General features: G+C 37.7%; 1 protein-coding gene across 7 annotated transcripts in view; it reads right to left on the minus strand.

Moving 5' to 3' along the window:
- baiap2b (BAR/IMD domain containing adaptor protein 2b) overlaps positions 1-19,731 on the minus strand; it is a 102,466-nt gene that overhangs the window by 3,540 nt on the left and 79,195 nt on the right. For 5 of the 7 annotated variants that reach the window (XM_031314839.2, XM_031314837.2, XM_031314834.2 and 2 more), the window contains 6 exons: positions 16,231-16,467; positions 15,060-15,255; positions 13,703-13,904; positions 13,460-13,540; positions 12,508-12,679; positions 10,013-10,050 (listed from right to left, as the gene is read on the minus strand). In XM_031314839.2, coding sequence (XP_031170699.1) covers positions 10,013-10,050; positions 12,508-12,679; positions 13,460-13,540; positions 13,703-13,904; positions 15,060-15,255; positions 16,231-16,467 — 926 coding nt within the window. Of the gene's footprint in view, positions 1-8,097; positions 8,966-10,012; positions 10,051-12,507; positions 12,680-13,459; positions 13,541-13,702; positions 13,905-15,059; positions 15,256-16,230; positions 16,468-19,731 lie in introns of those variants that run through there. The other 2 variants (XM_031314838.2, XM_031314840.2) reach the window with 2 other exon arrangements.

Genomic DNA, 19,731 nt, shown 5'->3' on the forward strand with positions numbered 1-19,731 from the left:
GCTATACTATGACTTATTTATTACTTTTTTCGTCATAGTATACTATGACTGTTTTATAACCTTTTTCGACATGCTTGACTATGACTTTTTTCGACATACTATACTATGACTTTTTTATTACTTTTTTCAACATACTATACTATGACTTTTTTATTACTTTTTTCAACATACTATACTATGACTTTTTAAAATCTTTTTTCGACAAACTATACTATGACTTTATATCGACATACTATACTATGACTTTTTTTTCAAAATTTTCGACATACTATACTATGACTTTTTTTTCAAAATTTTCGACATACTATACTATGACTTTTTTCGACATATACTATGACTTTTTTTTCGACATGCTATACTATGACTTTTTTATGACCTTTTTCGATATATACTAAACTATGACTTTTTTATGACTTGTTTTCGACATACTATACTATGACTTTTTTTGACATACTATACTATAATTTTTTCGACATACTATACTATGACTTTTTTGGTCATACTATACTATGACTTTTTTGACATACTATACTATGACGTTTTTTCGACATACTATACTATGACTTTTTTTGACATACTATACTATGAATTTTTTCGACATACTATACTATGACTTTTTTTGACATACTATACTATGAATTTTTTCAAAGTTTTTGACATACTATGACTTTATATCGACATACTATACTATGACTTTTCTTTTCAAAATTTTCGATATATTACACTACGACATGCTTTTGACATGCTATACTCTATGTTTTTTTTTTACATACTTTTCTTTTGTGGATTTCGACTATGACTTTTTTTACTTTTTTCGTCATACTATACTATGACTTTTTAATACATTTTTCGACATACTATACTATGACTTTTTTATTACTTTTTTCGATATACTATACTATGACTTTTTTGACATACTATATATGACTTTTTTCGACATACTATACTATGACTTTTTTGACTTTTTTGACATACTATACTATGACTTTTTCGACATACTATACTATGACGTTTTTTCGACATACTATACTATGACTTTTTTGACTTTTTTCGACATACTATACTATGACGTTTTTTCGACATACTATACTATGACTTTTTTTTGACATACTATACTATGACTTTTTTGGACATACTATACTATGACTTTTTATTTTTTTCGAAAGATTACACTACGACATGCTATACTCTGTTTTTGTGACTTTTTTTTTTTTTTTTTTAGATACTTTCCTTTGTGGATTCAAACCCTGTACCTTCTTGCTGTGAGGGAACTGTGCTAACCACTGGGCCACTGTGCTGCTCTCTTAAATGTTTTTTCGACATACTATACTATGACTTTTTTATTACTTTTTTCGACTATGACTTTTTTTACTTTTTTCATCATACTATACTATGACTTTTTAATAAATTTTTCGACATGCTATACTATGACTTTTTTCGACATACTATACTATGACTTTTTAATAAATTTTTCGACATACTATACTATGACTTTTTTCGACATACTATACTATGACTTTTTTCGACATACTATACTATGACTTTTTTTCGACATAATACTATGGCTTTTATTCAACATACTATACTATGACTTTTTCATGAATTTTTTCGACATACTATACTATGACTTTTTTCAAAATTCTCGACATACTATGACTTTATATCGACATACTATACTATGACTTTTTATTTTTTTCGAAAGATTACACTACGACATGCTATACTCTATGTTTTTGTGACTTTTTTTTAGATACTTTCCTTTGTGGATTCAAACCCTGTACCTCACTTGCTGTGAGGGAACTGTGCTAACCACTGGGCCACTGTGCTGCTCTCTTAAATGTTTTTTCGACATACTATACTATGACTTTTTAATAAATTTTTTCGACATACTATACTATGACTTTTTTCGACATACTATACTATGACTTTTTTGACTTTTTTCGACATACTATACTATGACTTTTTTTCGACATACTACTATGGCTTTTATTCAACATACTATACTTTTTCATGACTTTTTTCGACATATACTATGACTTTTTTATGACTTTTTTCAACATAATATACTAAGCATACTATACTATGACTTTTTTCTGACTTTTTCGACATGCTATACTGTGGCTTTTTTTCGAAATGCTATACTATGACTTTTTTCGACATACTGTACTATGACTTTTTTTTCCAAAATAATTGACATATTATACTAGGACTTTTTTTCAATGTGTTATACTATGACTGTTTTTCGACATACTATAACATTTTGGTGATTTTTTTTTTTTTTTTTTTTAAACATACTATAGTTTGTGGATTCGAACCCTGTACCTTCTTGCTGTGAGGCAACAGTGCTAACCACTGGGCCACCATGCTGCTTTCCTATACAATGACTTTTTTGTGACTTTTTTGAACATATTATACTATGACTTTTTTGTGAGTTTTTTCGACATTATTTATTACTTTTTTCGATATACTATACTATGACTTTTTTTGACTTTTTTCGTCATAGTATACTATGACTGTTTTATAACCTTTTTCGACATGCTTGACTATGACTTTTTTCGACATACTATACTATGACTTTTTTATTACTTTTTTCGACATGCTATACTATGACTTATTTATTACTTTTTTGACATACTATACTATGACTTTTTAAAATCTTTTTTCGACAAACTATACTATGACTTTATATCGACATACTATACTATGACTTTTTTCGACATGCTATTTTACTTTTAAAATAGTTTTACTACTTTTTTCGACATACTATACTATGAATTTTTTTGACTTTTTTCGACATATTATAGTATGACTTTTTTATGACTTTTTTCAACATAATATACTAAGCATACTATACTATGACTTTTTTCTGACTTTTTCGACATGCTATACTGTGGCTTTTTTTCGAAATGCTATACTATGACTTTTTTTCGACATACTGTACTATGACTTTTTTTTCCAAAATAATTGACATATTATACTAGGACTTTTTTTCGACAAACTATACTATGGCTTTTTGTGATTTTTTTCGACATACTACTGTGACTTTTTTTCAAAATGTTAGACATATTATACTATGACATTTTTCGACATACTATATACTATGACCTTTTTTCGACATACTATGACTTTTTTTTTTTAAATTATGACATACCATGACTTTTTTTTTGACATGCTATACTATGACTTTTTTTTGACATACTATACTATGACTTTTATTCGATGTACTATACTATGACTTTTTTCGACATATTATACTATGACTTTTTTATGACTTTTTTCAACATAATATACTAAGCTTACTATACTATGACTTTTTTGTGACTTTTTTTCGACATACTATACTATGACTTTTTTTGACATACTATACTATGAATTTTTTCGACATACTATACTATGACTTTTATTCGACATACTATACTATGACTTTTTTATGACTTTTTTCAACATAATATACTAAGCATACTATACTATGACTTTTTTGTGACTTTTTTCAACATAATATACTGTGGCTTTTTTTCGAAATGCTATACTATGACTTTTTCATGACTTTTTTCGACATACTATACTATGACTTTTATTCGACATACTATACTATGACTTTTTTATGACTTTTTTCGACATACTATACTATGACTTTTTTCAACATAATATACTAAGCTTACTATACTATGACTTTTTTCAACAAACTATGGCTTTTTACTATTTTTATAACATTTTCTTTTTTCTGGATTCGAACCCTGTACCTTCTTGCTGTGAGGAAACAGTGCTAACCATTGGGCCACCGTGCTGCTTTCCTATACCATCAGTTTTTGTGACTTTATTGACATACAATACTATGACTTTTTTTGACATACTATACTAAGCTTACTATACTATGACTTTTTTATGACTTTTTTCAACATAATATACTAAGCTTACTATACTATGACTTTTTTATGACTTTTTTCGACATGCTATACTGTGGCTTTTTTTCGAAATGCTATACTATGACTTTTTTCGACATACTGTACTATGACTTTTTCTTCCAAAATAATTGACATATTATACTAGGACTTTTTTTCGACATGCTATACTATGACTTTTTTCAACATACTATACTATGACTTTTTTTTTTTAAATGTTCAACAATCTATGACTTTTTTCAACATACTATGACTTTTTTTCAACATGCTATACCATGACTTTTTTCCGACATACTATACTATGAAGTTTTTGTGACTTTTTTTTTTTACATACTATACTTTGTGAATTCAAACCCTGTACCTACTTACTGTGACGGAACAGTGCTAACCTTTGGGCCACCGTGCTACTTTCCTATACTATGACTTCTTTGTGACTTTTTTCAACATACTATACTATGCCTTTTTTTATTACTTTTTTCGACATATTATACTATGACTTTTGTATTACTTTTTTCAACGTACTATACTATGACTTTTTTTTCGACATTCTATACTATGACATTTTTATTACTTTTTTTTGACATACTATACTATGAATGAATACTATACAAAAATGTTTTTGACAGCAATACGGTGGTCCAATGGTTAGCACTGTGGCCTCACAGCAAGAAGGTAAAGGGTTCAAACCCTGGTCATCTTGGGCGTCAGTGTGGAGTTATTATCGAATTACTCTAACCCTGGCTGCTACCATTATTATTGAGTATTAATGGTACACACCCTACCAATTGAGCTACTGTTTGTTTTTTTGACGACAGACAATACTATGACTGTTTTCGACATACTATACTATGACTTCTTTTAAAACTTGGCTTCTGTGATTAGTATTGAGCCTTAATGGTTCACACTTTACCTAGACTGGGGTGCCCCCTTTCTATAAATTTTCGATCTCTTTTAATAACATACTATAGTATGCCTTTTTTATTTTTATAACTTTGACTTTTTTCAACATACTATAGTATGGCTTTCTATGAGTTTTCTTGATATACTATACTATGACTTTTTATGACATACTACACTTGTATGCGAAAGTATTTAAATGTACTGCAGATGATTAAAGTATAATGCATGCCTATCATGTCATGTCATGTCATGTCATGTCATGTCCAGAGGCTGCACAAAATGTTTCTGAGGGTCGCCATTTGCCCACAGGCCGCACTTTGAGAAACTGTGCTCAAGAGGCTGCCAGTCCAACTCACTCATGATCTTGCTTGTTTATAGTAATTCTACTGATGTATCTAAAATGTATAATATATATACATATGTATCTACACGAAATAGAAACCATAACACACACACACACACACTTGCTGTGCGTTAACATGTAAAAATAAAACAGATACGCACACAGACAGGGACACAAACCACAAAACAACAGACAAACACTGGCACTATAAAATGAATACACACACACACACGAGTTGAAAAAGGTACCTTTGCAGCAGCAGGAAGAGCAGGCCAGTGGGTGTATGGCATTGGCAGGTCAGGGAAGTTAGGATGCAGCGTAACTACTACTTTGCACTAAACACACACTGTCCATGCAACATGGCCGGTGGGAGGTTATGACGGGAACCAACTCAGTTCCAGAAATATTAGGATGAGAAGTGACACCAAATGTGCAAGAAGAGCCTCTGGTTAATGCATTAAAAGCAAGAGGATGATCACCAGCTAACTCTGAGACGCAACGATCATTGGTCTGTTAGGATATGGTGCAAACAAAACCTTTTTGGAACAAAACTCAGAATTGAAAGCTGGTTAAGCTGATTTATTAACGCACTGCTGTAGATTAGTTCAAATTAATTTTAGTTTGACAAGCTATAAAAGAAGCAATGAAAACCCATTTGAAAGAAAGAAGAAAGAAAATCAAAATGAACAGAAACAACCAAAAATGTTCAGCTGAATTAATTTATTTCATATTTTTAGAGTAGAAATTCACCATACATTTGAGGTCATCAATGTTAAACTTTTTGGTGCCCCCAAAGCATGCATGGGCATCAATCCTCTGTACAATATGTAGTTTTTTTTATTCTTTTACAACAAAACTCCTCAAAAAATAAAAGCACATCAGTTGATGTAGGACTTATTTGGTCACAGGAGGTTGGTGTGCTATCTCTGCAGCGATGGCAGTCATACCGTGGGCTTATTTTAGTGGAGAAAGAAGAAACACTGGCAGCTTCCAGTCGTTTGCACTGGACTTTTGTCTCTAAATGTATCAAGACAGAGATGGAAAAAAAGGGGGTTGGCAAAGCTGAGGGGGAAGACGAGAAAGGAAAGCAAAATGCAGACATACAGTGTGAAGCAAGAGAAACATTTCTACAATGCAAAAAAGTCCATCTTGACTCATGTCTTAAAGACATTTCTTAAAAGAAGTGAAAACTACAATGTAGAATGCAGCTAGTCAGGGAAGTGAAATTTGGTACGAGAAAACCTTAACAATTGTTGGCAACAAGTGAAAGTTTCTTCCTCACTTTTTCACTAATTTGGAGAAAAAAAACTATTTTAAGACTTGACCACATTCAATATTTGGTAAAGACAGACATTTCTGCAGAGTAGGAGGCATAGGACAGGTGCACAGTCTAAATTTTCACCTTCACTCTTTGGTAAAGACAGTACTTGGATGAGATTATTTTTGTAAAAAAAAAAAAAAAAAAAGATTGAGAAGCCAACAATATGAGGAAGATCAATTCCACTCGGCTAGTTAGTGGACGTCAGATGTCGACAGGGGGACAGTGGTTAGTAAAGACAGGCACTAACTGGACCGACATACAGACAGGCAGACCAGCATCTTTATTTAGCACAGAGAGAATCAGACAAACACTTCTTTAATCTTCGAAAACATGGTGTTTTTACTCACTGGGCGTTTTAAAATCAAGCCTTTAATTGGAAAGGCAACAGTACAAGAAGGCTGAATGAGGTTTCAACATCAAATTAACTCCTCTCCCCATCAAGGCTGCAGAGAGGCAGTGCCATAAATACAGTATGGGCCCTTCATAGGGACCCTGTTTCAGCTGCTGATGCCTCATTTGAATCTCTGGATCCAGAAGTTCATCAGCATATTTGCTATTGACAATTTGAAGTGTTAAAGCTTCAGTGCGCAACTTTTTGATATTAATAAACGTCTGTTACATTAAAGCCGTTGCCAAATGAGTTGCTACAAAGCTAATTAAGACTATCAGCTCCACACAACTCTCTCTGTATTTCTCAGTATGACTATGTTCAGAAGATTGTGGCGTCCGGTGACTTTCCTGCTCAGAAACTCAAGTGAAGATCATGACCTCTTCTGAGGAGTCCATCATGTTTCTTTAATCCTCCGTGTCCTCCTTGGCTACTAGCAGCTGTGTGGAGGAGGGGGTGTTTGGTCACGGAAGGCTTGTATCATGTGGACGCGCCGACAGTTTTGTTGTCATTACTTAGAATTCCTCATGGGGGCGACAGAAACTACGCACTATTGCTTTAAGTTGCCATAAAAATATATTATTCACATTAGTAATTTAATCCACAGTAAGAGGCACTATAATATGTCCAAACATACGTACACTTTTCTTTAAAAATGGTTGCAAAACCATGTGCTCCAAGCCAAACAACAGTTCCAGTTGTCTTTTCTTTTCTGCATGAACGATAGGTAACCTAGCTAAGGAAGCAACTATTAAAAATGTAATGAATTTATCAGCCTGATTATTTTTTCTTTTCTGCGAAATGTAAAAACATGTCCAAATACCAAAGTCTTCTAAAATGCTTTTTCATTGCTTTTTTTTGTCCAAATCTCAAAGATATTCAAATTTACAATGATATGAAACATAACAAAGCAGTACATTTTCACATTTGAGAAGCTAGCAAATGTTCAGCATTTTTGTTTAACAAAAACGTCACAACGACGGACTAATCGCCTAGCGGTTTCCGAACCAAACTCAAGAGCCTCGCATGTCATTGAGGGACGAGGGAGAGTTGACCCCATTCAGCCTTGGCATGATATTCACACCGCACAATAAATAGTCAAAGGACCCCGAGCACCTGGGTTTGTGTCCCTCCATAAGATGTTGGAGAACAAGTCCAAAGGCTGATACTGGAAACGTTATTACAGTAAGTTTGTTTACAGAAAGTCAGAAATATAGACGATTATTTTCATAAGGTGCGTTTTTTGTTGTTGAATGAAATGATTCTAGATACTTTATGACAAGCACTTCTGTATGGCACATTTATGTATGTACAGTCAACATTCCTGTCACATGGTCTCCACTCCGTAAGTTAAAACATTTATTTATTTATTTATTTATTAATTAGCTGTTCACTATTCGTGATACATGGCCTCTTATCTCAGAGGAATACAAAACCTCACAGCATGACAAGGTAAAATGATTATTGAATACTGAAAGACCCAGTAAAATATTGATTGATTTTTTTTTTTTTTTTTCTTTTTTTTTTTTTTTTTACATGGAAATCCTCTTTGGGATCAACATCATTCATTTCACACACCCTGATTTACATATCCTTTACATTGTCATTCGGATGGAGAGCACTGACATTTGTGAGAATCAGGTTCCTTTGGTGGGGAAATAGAATCCCCAGCAATATGTAAAAGAAATGTACATGCATGAAAGGCAAGCAAAAGATACATTTTCCTCAGAGAAAAATGTCCATCACATTGATTTTCAATATTCGGATGGCACAGAGTCTGTTTTGTTCTGGCACCGAGGCATCGCAAGTAGTCAGCAGTCGGTGTGGCAACCGAATAGTTAAGACAGCACGGGGAGGGATTGGGGGAGGAAAGAGGGAGATCAGAGGGAGGGAAAGATACAGACCAAAGCGTCTTCCTTGCATTGATTGGCTCAGGGAGAGTTTATTGCTGTAAGTGGGAGGCAGGGAGGCAGGAGAGAAGGGGTAAGGATGAGGGAAGGGGTTGGTTGAGGGGGCAGCAAGGTGTCTGTCTTATTGCATCGTCTGGCTGAGTCTGTGCCTGTTTGTCTGTCTGTCCTCACACTGTCGAAATCAATTTGCCCTCTGTGGAACTGTGGACAAAGAGAGGGAGAGGCTTCCAGGTGGGCTGGCTCAGGAGAAACAGCAGCAAACACAAGCAGGACACAAGGAGAGGCCGAGACCGCGTCACCTGACCCGCCAACACGAGAAAAAAACCCCACGCTCTAAAAGCTTGACTCGATCTGACCTGTAACTTATGCCGACCTCTGATATGATGGTTGGTTTTAATCAAATTAACCGTGAATGAGAAGGGTTTGAAGCAGGGTGAGCTTGTTAGGGATTGGGTGGGTGCAGTTAGCAGGTGGGAGCACTACTGGAGCTGCATGGTGCATGGGGGGGGCATTGGGAGGAGCTGGGAGGTCAAAGCACAAGTGTTTTGATATTAATGAACAAAAAAACAAATAAAAAAAAAAACCTTAATCAACCAAAAAGAAAACTTGAACAAAAAAAAAAACTTCAATCAACTAAAGCATACAATAGAAACCAAGTTAACCAATAACATGCCTTATAATTTAATCTATTCCTACCATTAAAAAACGGCCCTGTGGGTTGACCTCTCAACATTCATAACCGACCAATCACAAAGCCCGGCTTCTACCAATATGCCGTATAAACTACATGATATTCTCACTTATCGTATCCTATGAAACAAGTGGAAGCAGAACAGAAAGTAAAACTCAAAGAGAACAACACAAAACAAAAATGCGGTGTGTTCGGCTGGTTGTGTGTTTGCGGGTCTGGACTTTAGGCTACGCGCCGCAGAGCGTCCCAATCCCACTTTCTCTTTACCTCTCCATCCTCAGCTGTTCTCAACACGTTTTCAAGCCCGTTCTCGTTCAGTCAACTCATTCAGAGAGGCGTTTGGAAGATCCCAGCGCCCGGACAAAAAACACACAATCCCTCACTGGCTTCCCACCCACAAACACTTCCAATTGCGTGCGACCAAAGCGGAAGCACCATTGTCATCATATTCTGCTTGAACTGACTGAACTAGAACTGAATTTCATCTGATTTTTGTATCAAAAGAAATACAGTGCACAGTATGTATATTTATATTTACTGCGACAAGTGGTTCTTACCTTGTGGGGAAGCGGGGCTCGTACTCTTCAACTCCTTGCTGTAAAGACAAAGACAGGAGGGATTTAGTCACGCCATTTATACACATCTTGAAGCTACCTAGCATAATTTAAGGAGCAGGGCCACACCTCAAACACGCCTCTTCCGGTATTCTGATAAATACCCGCCTAATTCTGTCTTCTCATTCGCTCTCGCGTTCTCCACCCCTCCCTCTTTCTGTTCCTCTCTTTTCTCCTCCCCTCTGAGGTCAAAGGGCATTTTCACACATCTTCTTAAATTCACCTTTTTAAGGATATTTGCATATAACTGATCTCCATGTGTTTCATATCAAAATGTTCAGAACAAACTCAGCTTTCTGTAGAGTGACGCCCACATTTTTTTCTACAGCAATGTGTAAAGAGATAATTTGGCGCTAAAGCTAAAACGTTGACGTTTTGCTTTTAGAAATTCCTTAAATCTTCAAATGCTTGAAATGAGTTTCCCAAAGTCTTCAGGTTATACAGTATATGATTAAAATAGTAAATACAATTTTTTAATATTGCTTTTGGAGTTTGAGTTTTGTCAAACATCTTTTGGACGCGCCGGTGCGTCTTTCGTCCTCAGAGGGTTGAGGTCCTAAGGGGGTCCGTGGTGCACAGGTGCTACGGCGGATTCCCTCCCAAAGCCCCCCCCCCCCAATGCAGTCATCTGATGACTTCAAGCGACTTGTCTCGCATTCCAATCATCTGTCATTATTAACCCTCCTGTTGTCCTTGGGTCAAATCTGACCCATTTTCAAAAAGTCTCTATATCAAAAATTTGGGTTTCTTTCAACCAAATTGTCCCAAAAAAAATAACGTGGATGGTTCCATACAACATTCTTTAGTGTAAAATTAATTATAAGTTCAATACTTTCAATTAATTTGGATATTTTATTAGATTTTATAGCATTTGAAAAAAAATTGATAGAAGGTTGAAAAAAGTGACAAAAATGCTTCAAAAACGTGGGAAAAAAACAAGAAAAACTAAAAAAATAAAAAATCATGTCATAGAATCGGAGAATGTTGGACCCAAGTGCAGAGACAGCCAGGCAAAAGTAACCTTTGAGGATTTAATACAATAATCCATACAAACAAAAGGTGTCCTGAAAACAGCAGGCAAGGTTATCTATCCAAAATGTGGTAGCAGTCAAATACAGGAATCACAGGAAACAGGAACACTGAGACAAAAAGGGCAGACTAACACACAGAAAAATCGGAAAAAGTGACGAAAAACTTGGGGGAAAAAAATCTTCAAAACGTAAAAAAAAACACAAAAGTGTCGAAAAAGACGACCAACACATTGAAAAAAAAAAAAAAAAAAAAAAGCTGCGTGGTCGACGGGAAGACAACACGAGGGTTAAATTGTTCAAACGTATCCGGTTGATGGTGTGGTCCTTGCTAGTGAACAACGGTCATGGAAAGCTGCAACGACCACAGCAGCCAGCAGATGGCGGCAAATTAACACGGTTGAAGCAGCATGGAAGAATATAAAAAGATCTTGTATTTATTTAACTTTAATACTGCGTTATTACCTCATTGTTCTTTTCGATTGTCTGGTCTGCCCAGTAAATATTAATTCATATTATTTGGTGATTTGGAAGTCGTAATATGTGTGAATGTCTGTTAAAAGAACATTTAAATTACTATTTTTTTATGTAAAAAAAAACAAGTCCATGTTTTTTTAATCCACAGCTGTGTGTAACCTTCAATAAAAACCTTCACTTTCCAACCAAGTTCAGCCCGTTGTTAACCAAATGTTTTCTCATCCAGAAATCATCACATAAGTGCTCACTGGGTGACCAAAGTATTACAGACACTTTCAAGCCTGACGACAAAACACAGTTCTCATAAATGTCAGCAGAGATGTTTCCATCTCGAAACGCTGTGAGGCGGAAGAAACAGTTTGAGTTGTTACGTGACTGTTGTGCAATTAAGCGTCGCCCACGTTTAATGTTCCAGGTGAGGCGTAGGAGGGAAGCTGGGCGGATAGAGAAGGGTTCAGTGTTGCGTAAGTATACTTCTGATTTTGCCTTTTGAAAAATTAACCCCCCTGGCTCGCACATCACACGGCTGCCTCCTCTCTCCCTCCTCTTCCTTTCAGTCAGCTGGGCAAACACTCACTCCGTTATCAACTGTCAGAAGTACGTTCCTCAGAGAGCGAGGCAGCCAGGCGTAGAAGCAGACTCCTCCAATCTGAGCTGTGCCACATCTAACAACCGACCTTCCGTAAACAGGAACATGTGAAGCGAAGGAGAATGGATTTCTGCGTCCATATAAGCTAATGTAGCACAAGATTACTCTAAGCACTGGTAAAGGAAAAGACAGCCTGTCAAAGCAAAGCTATTCCTGTACTGTATCTAAGGTCTACAATCAAACTTTGAGCTCACACGTGAGCTGAGCTCACGTGTCATGTGTGAACTCGCGTGTGGGTTGATGCCAGTGTGTGTCTGTGTGTTTGTTTTGCAGGGCCCCCCCACCTGTGAGTAGCCTGGCACCGCAACACTGTAGGGGCGTTGTTGTTGTTGTCTGCCATGCAGCGCAGCAGCGCTCTGTGCCTCCATACGGGAGTGGAGGCCGTAATCAGGGACGGGGAGAGCCATGTCTTCTCTCTCTAGTAGGTTGCCTGTGCTGCTGCTCTTCCCGTGGAGGCTGCAAACACACAGGTGTGCAGAAAATTAGAAAACGGTAAACATGTTGTCCCCCTGCGGCAATTACTCCCGAGCAATTCAGGAGCACGAGGAAGATCTGCAGAGGAGCCATCAGTGGGTTGTTGCTTTCCATAACTGGTTATTTCATTTTCAGTTTTCATTGGAAGGGCATTACGACTCAAAAGCTCTCGGGCCAATCAATGCCAATTACAACATATTAGGAATGTCTTCAAATTTAAAAAATGGGTTCAAGACATTACACTAGATAAGTATAGACTCTATCAGAGAATGATGATAGTGGTGATGATGATGACCCTTATGGGTATATGTAGGCGTGTATGTAAGTATGTATGTATATGTAGGTAAGTGTATGCATGCATATGCAAACACACTGTATGTATGCATGTATGTAGAAAGTTATCTGGGTAAGTGTATACTGTATGTTCTTAAGTTTTTTGTATAATTTATTTTTATCTTTCTTGTCAATTTTTTTCCTTGACAATGTATTTGTTACTCTTAAAATTGCAAGAAGGGGGGCCTGATATAAGCTGAAGCTTCTGACCCTAACCCTTTGGTTACGACCAATAAATTCATTGACTCAATGTCATTCATCAAAATCAGATGTCAATATTCACCTCAAATAAAATAAAATAACACAAAAATGATGAATATGCCTACAAAACGAATATATCTGTTCAATTATGCATCATTCAGTTGTTGCGTGTTCAGTGAAGTAATGACTTTTATTTTTTAGGACAAAAAGGAAATCTACAAAACGTACTTGTGTACCCGAAGTTGCCTCATTGAGTTGCTGTCACCGTCCGAGATCACCCGTGTGTAGGAGAAGGGAAACCAGCCACGCCTGGAAGAGGTGAGCGGGCGGATATTAGCAAATAAAATGAGTTAATTGGTAACTTTTGGGGTTCATTGACAACTTTTATGTACCTAATATCGGTCCAAACATCTGTACAATCTTCAGAGAAGGCAAATCAAATCTTTCTTTGAATACACAAGTTGCACTCACATCCTCGTCTTCTCATTCTCTCCGTAGTGCCACCCATCACGGGCCTCGGGGACCAGCAGGGTTATCACATCGCCCTCAAAGAAGCTGAGCAGGGTGCTGTTGTCGCCGGCTGCATGGGAGAAGATGGCCTGGACTCGAGTTCTCCCGTTTCTCTCCAGCCCCGCTGCCATGGAGCTGGACCGAGGCAGCGTACGAGTCTCCGCTGGTGAAGAGAACGAGAGGAGAAAGACGGACAGCTTTCAGTCTCAATTTCTCTAATAAACACTGCTGACTGTATGCATGTGAGATATATGTGTGCATGTGTTTGTTGTGTTATGGTTGTCTAAGCTACTGGATGCCTAAAATTTCCCTCGGGATGAATAAAGTAAGTAAGTAAGTAAGTAAGTAAGTAAGTATGTATGTATGTATGCATGTATGTATCTATCCATCTATCTATCTATCTATCTATCTATCTATCTATCTATCTAACACATGATGTGTAAATACTGTACCTCCATATACTCGTTTCTTCTGAAATTCCAAATGTGAAACCTGTCCCTGTCCTATATCTATTTTCACTCATAACCTCTCTTTCTCATTTTAAATATATCACAGCTCGTTTAATTCCCACTTGCTTTGGCCGGTTTCTCATTAAAACTGCACAGGTTGTGTGCAACATCCAGGCAGATGTATTGTATTTGCTTTTAGTGGCTTTTACCTTTGAAATGCAATGATACTTACAATCCTTTTGCTGTGATAAAAAGCATACTGAATGCCAAGTAAAAGCTAACTACAAATCTGCTTCAAGAAACCCTCTGAGGACGAAGGACGGGCCGGTGCAACAGATAACACTCAGATATTACATTACATTATGTGTATGTATGTATATATATATATATATATATATATATATATATATATATATATATATATATATATATATATATATATATATCATTTTTTTTTTTTTTTAGACATTTATTTACTATTTTAATTATATATTACACTACTTCTGTGACGACTTTGATAAACTCATTTCAAGCACCAACACAATTCGTCCACATGAGTAAAAGGTTTTTTTTTCACCTTCAAGTGATTTGAGAAATTCCCAAAAAAATTCAACTCTCCACATTGCTCTAGGCCAAATTTAGGCCTGACTATACAGAAAGCTGAGTTTGTTCTGAACATTCTGATATGAAACACATGGGGATCACTTATATGCAGATACCCTTAAAAGGTGAATTTAAAAGAATGTGTTAAAGGCATACTATGTAACTTTTCCCTCTCTTTAAAATCGTCCCATAGACCTCAGAGGGTTAAATGTTCCCGGCATTTAGGCTATCTCCATCTTTCCAAATGTCTTGTCTCTCATCCTTACTCAGTGTGGTCTTGCTCTTGGCCGGGGCGACCTTGCGCACAGGCAGGGTGTTTGAGTAGCCCTCCCCTCCATGCCGCTGGGTCTGCGGTGAGGCCTTGCTCTGGGCCACCTTGCCCTCCATCCACTGCTGGTAGTCCTCCCCTCCGTGAGCGCCGCCTGTGCCATTCATCACCGGCATCCCTCCTTCCATCAGCCTCTACCGAGAGCATGACATTTACATACAATTAAAACACAAAATCAGTCTCTTTACATAACCCAGAGCGGTTATGTAACAGCCGACAGCTCATTAATAATAATGAAGAAGGTGGAGGGTGGATCTGGGTTAGGAAATGCTGGTTAATGAAAAGACTACATTAAAGTATATGTTGCTTTAGAGATAAACATATGGAATGACTACTGGGAGACCGCAGAGAGTTTGAAAATGTGTGTTTAATCTGAGGACATAAAACGCCACAACACCGGCACCACGGTTTTTAATTAAAAGCTTGAGCCAATTTGAGGCAGTCTTTCATGCAAATCTTTCAAGTTTGTTTCCGTTTTTTCAGTAAGCAGGCCTGCAGGAGGGGCAGGGTGTAGAAGAGCCTGAGGATGTAAGGAATTTAAGCTTCTTCTACGCAAGAAACTAATTAGCATGCTTCGCTAACAAGATCATTTGCATTCACAAGAGTTTTCTGAGGATGCGTTGAGGGCTTTCATGATGCAGCAGCCATATCCGGGAGCAACAACCCTCGACACATCCCATGTCCTTATTAAGGGTCATCACTTAGCTGGGTTTGTGTTCCTGTGTGTGTGTGCATTTGTGTTTCTGTCTTTGTGAGGGCCAATCTGAGTTTTAGACCTTGAGAGTAATATTTTTGACATTTTGGCTTCACTTTTTGGAGGGCTGATTGGAGGTTAAGACGTAGTTTTGGGGTTTCAGGTCAGAAGCAAATTTAGGCTAATGTTAGGGACAGGGGATGCATTATGTCAAGTTCCAATGTGTGTGAAGCACTCTAGAAAAACATTAAAAATCCACAAACGCAACACAAACTTAGTGACCAACTGCAGTGGACCAAGAAAAACATACTTTGGCTGTTTCTATAACAACATATTATCAGATAAAATGGCTATAAATACTGTAAAGTGCACAGGTCTCAGGTGGACTAAATGATGATTTAATAGAGGAACCGACCTGATGTCCCATGCCTCCACCTGCCCTGAGGGCCGCCAGCTCAGGAGGCACCGGCAGGGGTTTAGCACCAGGGATGGGCTCAGAGATGGACATGCCTGGATGATGACCACCGGGAACCATGGTGCCCGTTACACTGCTCATCTGCTGGGCCAGGAACATGGCACGATCTGGCAGTTTGTTGGGCTCGGCACACGCCTGCTGCCACACAGGGATCTTTTGGGATAAAAGCTCCTTCCCCTGAAAAAAAGAAGGAAGACAGGGATTGAGTCTTGTGTTTAAAAGACAGCATTGTACAAGTATTTTTTTCTTTCAAAGAAAGTAGTTCGCTAATAGTTCATACATAAAAAGTGAAAATGTTCACAACAGGGCTGCTACTAACGATTATTTTCTTCGTCAAATAATCTGTAGATTTTTTTCTGGATGAATGGATTAGTTGTTAGGTCTGTAAAATGTCAGAAAATGTTGAAAAACGTAAGCTTAAGGTGGAGGGTGGGGGTGTGGCCTTGACCAACTGCCATGCTTCGCTTGTTTTCAAGCCATGATGTCTCTCTCTCTCTCATGGGTGGGCCAAATTCTCTGGGTGGGCAAAGCAGAGAAAGGGGAGGTAACCTTTCCCCTTATGACGTCATAAAGGGAAGATTCCTGATTGGCCCATCTGAGCTTTCATTTTCTCAAAGACAGAGCAGGATACCCAGGGCTCGGTTTACACCTATCACCATTTCTAGCCACTGGGGGACCATAGGCAGGCTGGGGGAACTCATATTAATGTTAAAAAACCTCATAAAGTGAAATGTTCATGCCATGGGACCTTTAATAGTTGACAACTAATCGATTATTCTTTGCAGCTGTCGCTCATAATGCTAATACATCATAGGCTTAATTTACAGGGGGGAAATGAAAACTGGCCAGTGCAACCCCCTCCCCCACCCCCAAAAAAAACTATTATAATTTCCTTTACATAAATAAAGACATTTGCACCATAACTTGATGCAGAAAAGGCACAAATTGTTGCAGAAAAATTCACCAGAATGCAGGAAATGAAGTGTTTGACGTTCCGAATTTCATGAGCCCTTCCTAACCCGAAACCCAAAGTTACGGCCTCGTAATACATCCTTTAGATATGCCCAAAACACACAGGATTGGAAATATGCGTGACATCGGGAGGTTATGATGCTTTTTGTAAATGTTGGATGGAATTTCCCTGTGGACATCAACACGGCATCACATTATTCACATAAGCAGAGGTATTCGATAGATGACGGGAGGAAAAGATAGCTGAAAGGGAGAAGGGGTGGGACATACAGTAGATGCAGGCCACAAGAGATGAGAATAGAGATGAGAGATATGAATTCTCTTTATGAATGCCCTAATTAGAGAAGCTCTCAGCTGATGCTTGAAGTTGCATTTCCTCCATACATTATACAGCAGAACAGTTACATAAAGATACATCTCATTTGCGGTCCTCGTCAGTAAATAAATGAGGGAGTCCTGACTCCATGAATATTAGAAAGATGCTGCTCAAATGCTTTTAACTCCACCAGGCTGGTGTGTGGAGGATAAACACAGTGAGGTTCCAAGGTTGTCTGGCCCCGCGGTGTGTATGTGGGCCGGAGCGTCAGGTGTCAGGATGTGGGTGGGTTATTAAGTTAAATTAAACACATACACAAATATAAAAGTTCAGCGAAAACAAATTCATACTAACATTGAGCATCGTGTCACTGGGGATTCATGCTCTAACTGAGATAGCTTTAAGCTGTCTAATGATTTCCCTGTCACAGGAAAATTCTTGTGGCCATTCATTTTCAGGCTAGATGAATGGAGATGGGATGAATAGGATGTCGCCACCTGTATTTCTCCGTGTTCGCAACAAAGTCTTTGTCAGTGTTTCTTGCTGCTGGTAGAAATGATGAGTCACTAGCACTTTCGAATAGCACAGGTAGAGCGTAGGTGGGACGGTGCCTTTACCAGTGTGATGATAAAATCAACTAGCAGACGGTGGTTCTTTATCCTTCATTCTCGGTTCGCCATGCACATCACAGGAAGAATCTCGCTCTTACAGAAACAGAGTGTGTGGGAGATTTGCCAATTTGGAAATGTACCCAGTAAGATAGCAAAATCACCAGTGACTCTCACAGATCATTTTTCTACAGTCCTCTGTGCTAACACATTAGTATAGACTATGTTGAGTGACAGTAGGTGACCAGCATTATTCAATGAACTCTGTACTTAATACTGGGCTTGTAGCATTAACGTTACAGCAGGTTCTTACTTTCTAATATCTAATTAGGCAATAGCTCACGACAGGCCGTGGTATATTATACATTTAAAGGGATACTACGCAGTGTGTGTGCAGATGAACGGCTGCCCTCCGTGGCGTCCGCTATCAGTTTGTTTTTCTACTGTCGTTTTTCTCAGATGGTGAGTGATACTTATTGTGCAAAGAAATCAAATTATAGTCACTGTATGTGGTTATTATATCATGGCTATGAACCAATCAGATTGCTTGATTTGAGCTAACCCTTTTATTATATATGATGGCCACTCCAAAATTAGGTATATACCCAAAGCGATCAACTACGGCAACCTAGTGACACCCTAGCAAGGTCCCTAGCATTGAGATTGTATGTAACAACACCCTAGGATCACTTTAGCAACACCCTAGTAAAAGTGTAACTCAAGCACATTTTGCTCAGGCAGCAAGAACACTTAATTAATGGCTTAGCTATGCACATTAACTAACTAACAATTATTTTCTCAATTAATCGATTACTTTCTCAATTGTCATTATATTGTGAAAAATGTACAGGTAGGCCTATATAAACTGTATATATAATTTCCCACAGCCCAAGGTGAAGTATTCTAATTCCTTGTTTGTTTTTTTATAACCAACAATGCAAACCTCAAATACACTCCGTTAACGATCATATATGAGAAAGAAAAGCATCAAATCTTCACATTGGAGAAGCTGGAACCAGAGAAAAACTGTAGCACATATAATCAGTTATCAAAGTTATTGTCCTGTCTATCGACGAATCAAATTATCTGCTGATATATATTCAAGAGCCAACGGTACTTTGCAACTGAGTTTAAGACCAGTTAAATGTGTTTTTTACTTTTGTTTATGCATCATTGGATCAGCAGTTTGTGTTATGGTTTGCACTTCCTCCCTCTGTCTATCAATCACTCATTCAGACACGTTCACACCCACACAGTGAGCGAACCAAGTGTTCCTGCAGAAGTAGGCCATTTTCCCGCTGCCTCCCCACTTCACCCTCCTCCTCACCCACTCACCCTCCATCTCCCTCACTTCTCTCTACTACTCCACATTTCCCCAGTGTGAAGGGTTGAGAGTAGGGTAGGACATGCTTTTCTTATCAGTTTCTTGGATAAAATAAAACTCCTGACCAGCGATCTCCCGGCTGCACTGATGCTGTGAAAAGCAGAAAACCTTTTCCTAAATGAAATTGAGGAATAAATGCAGAATTTAACTGCGTTTGCAAA

This window comes from Sander lucioperca, chromosome 22, assembly GCF_008315115.2.
Source record: "Sander lucioperca isolate FBNREF2018 chromosome 22, SLUC_FBN_1.2, whole genome shotgun sequence".
In the NCBI taxonomy this organism is placed as follows: Eukaryota; Metazoa; Chordata; class Actinopteri; order Perciformes; family Percidae; genus Sander; species Sander lucioperca.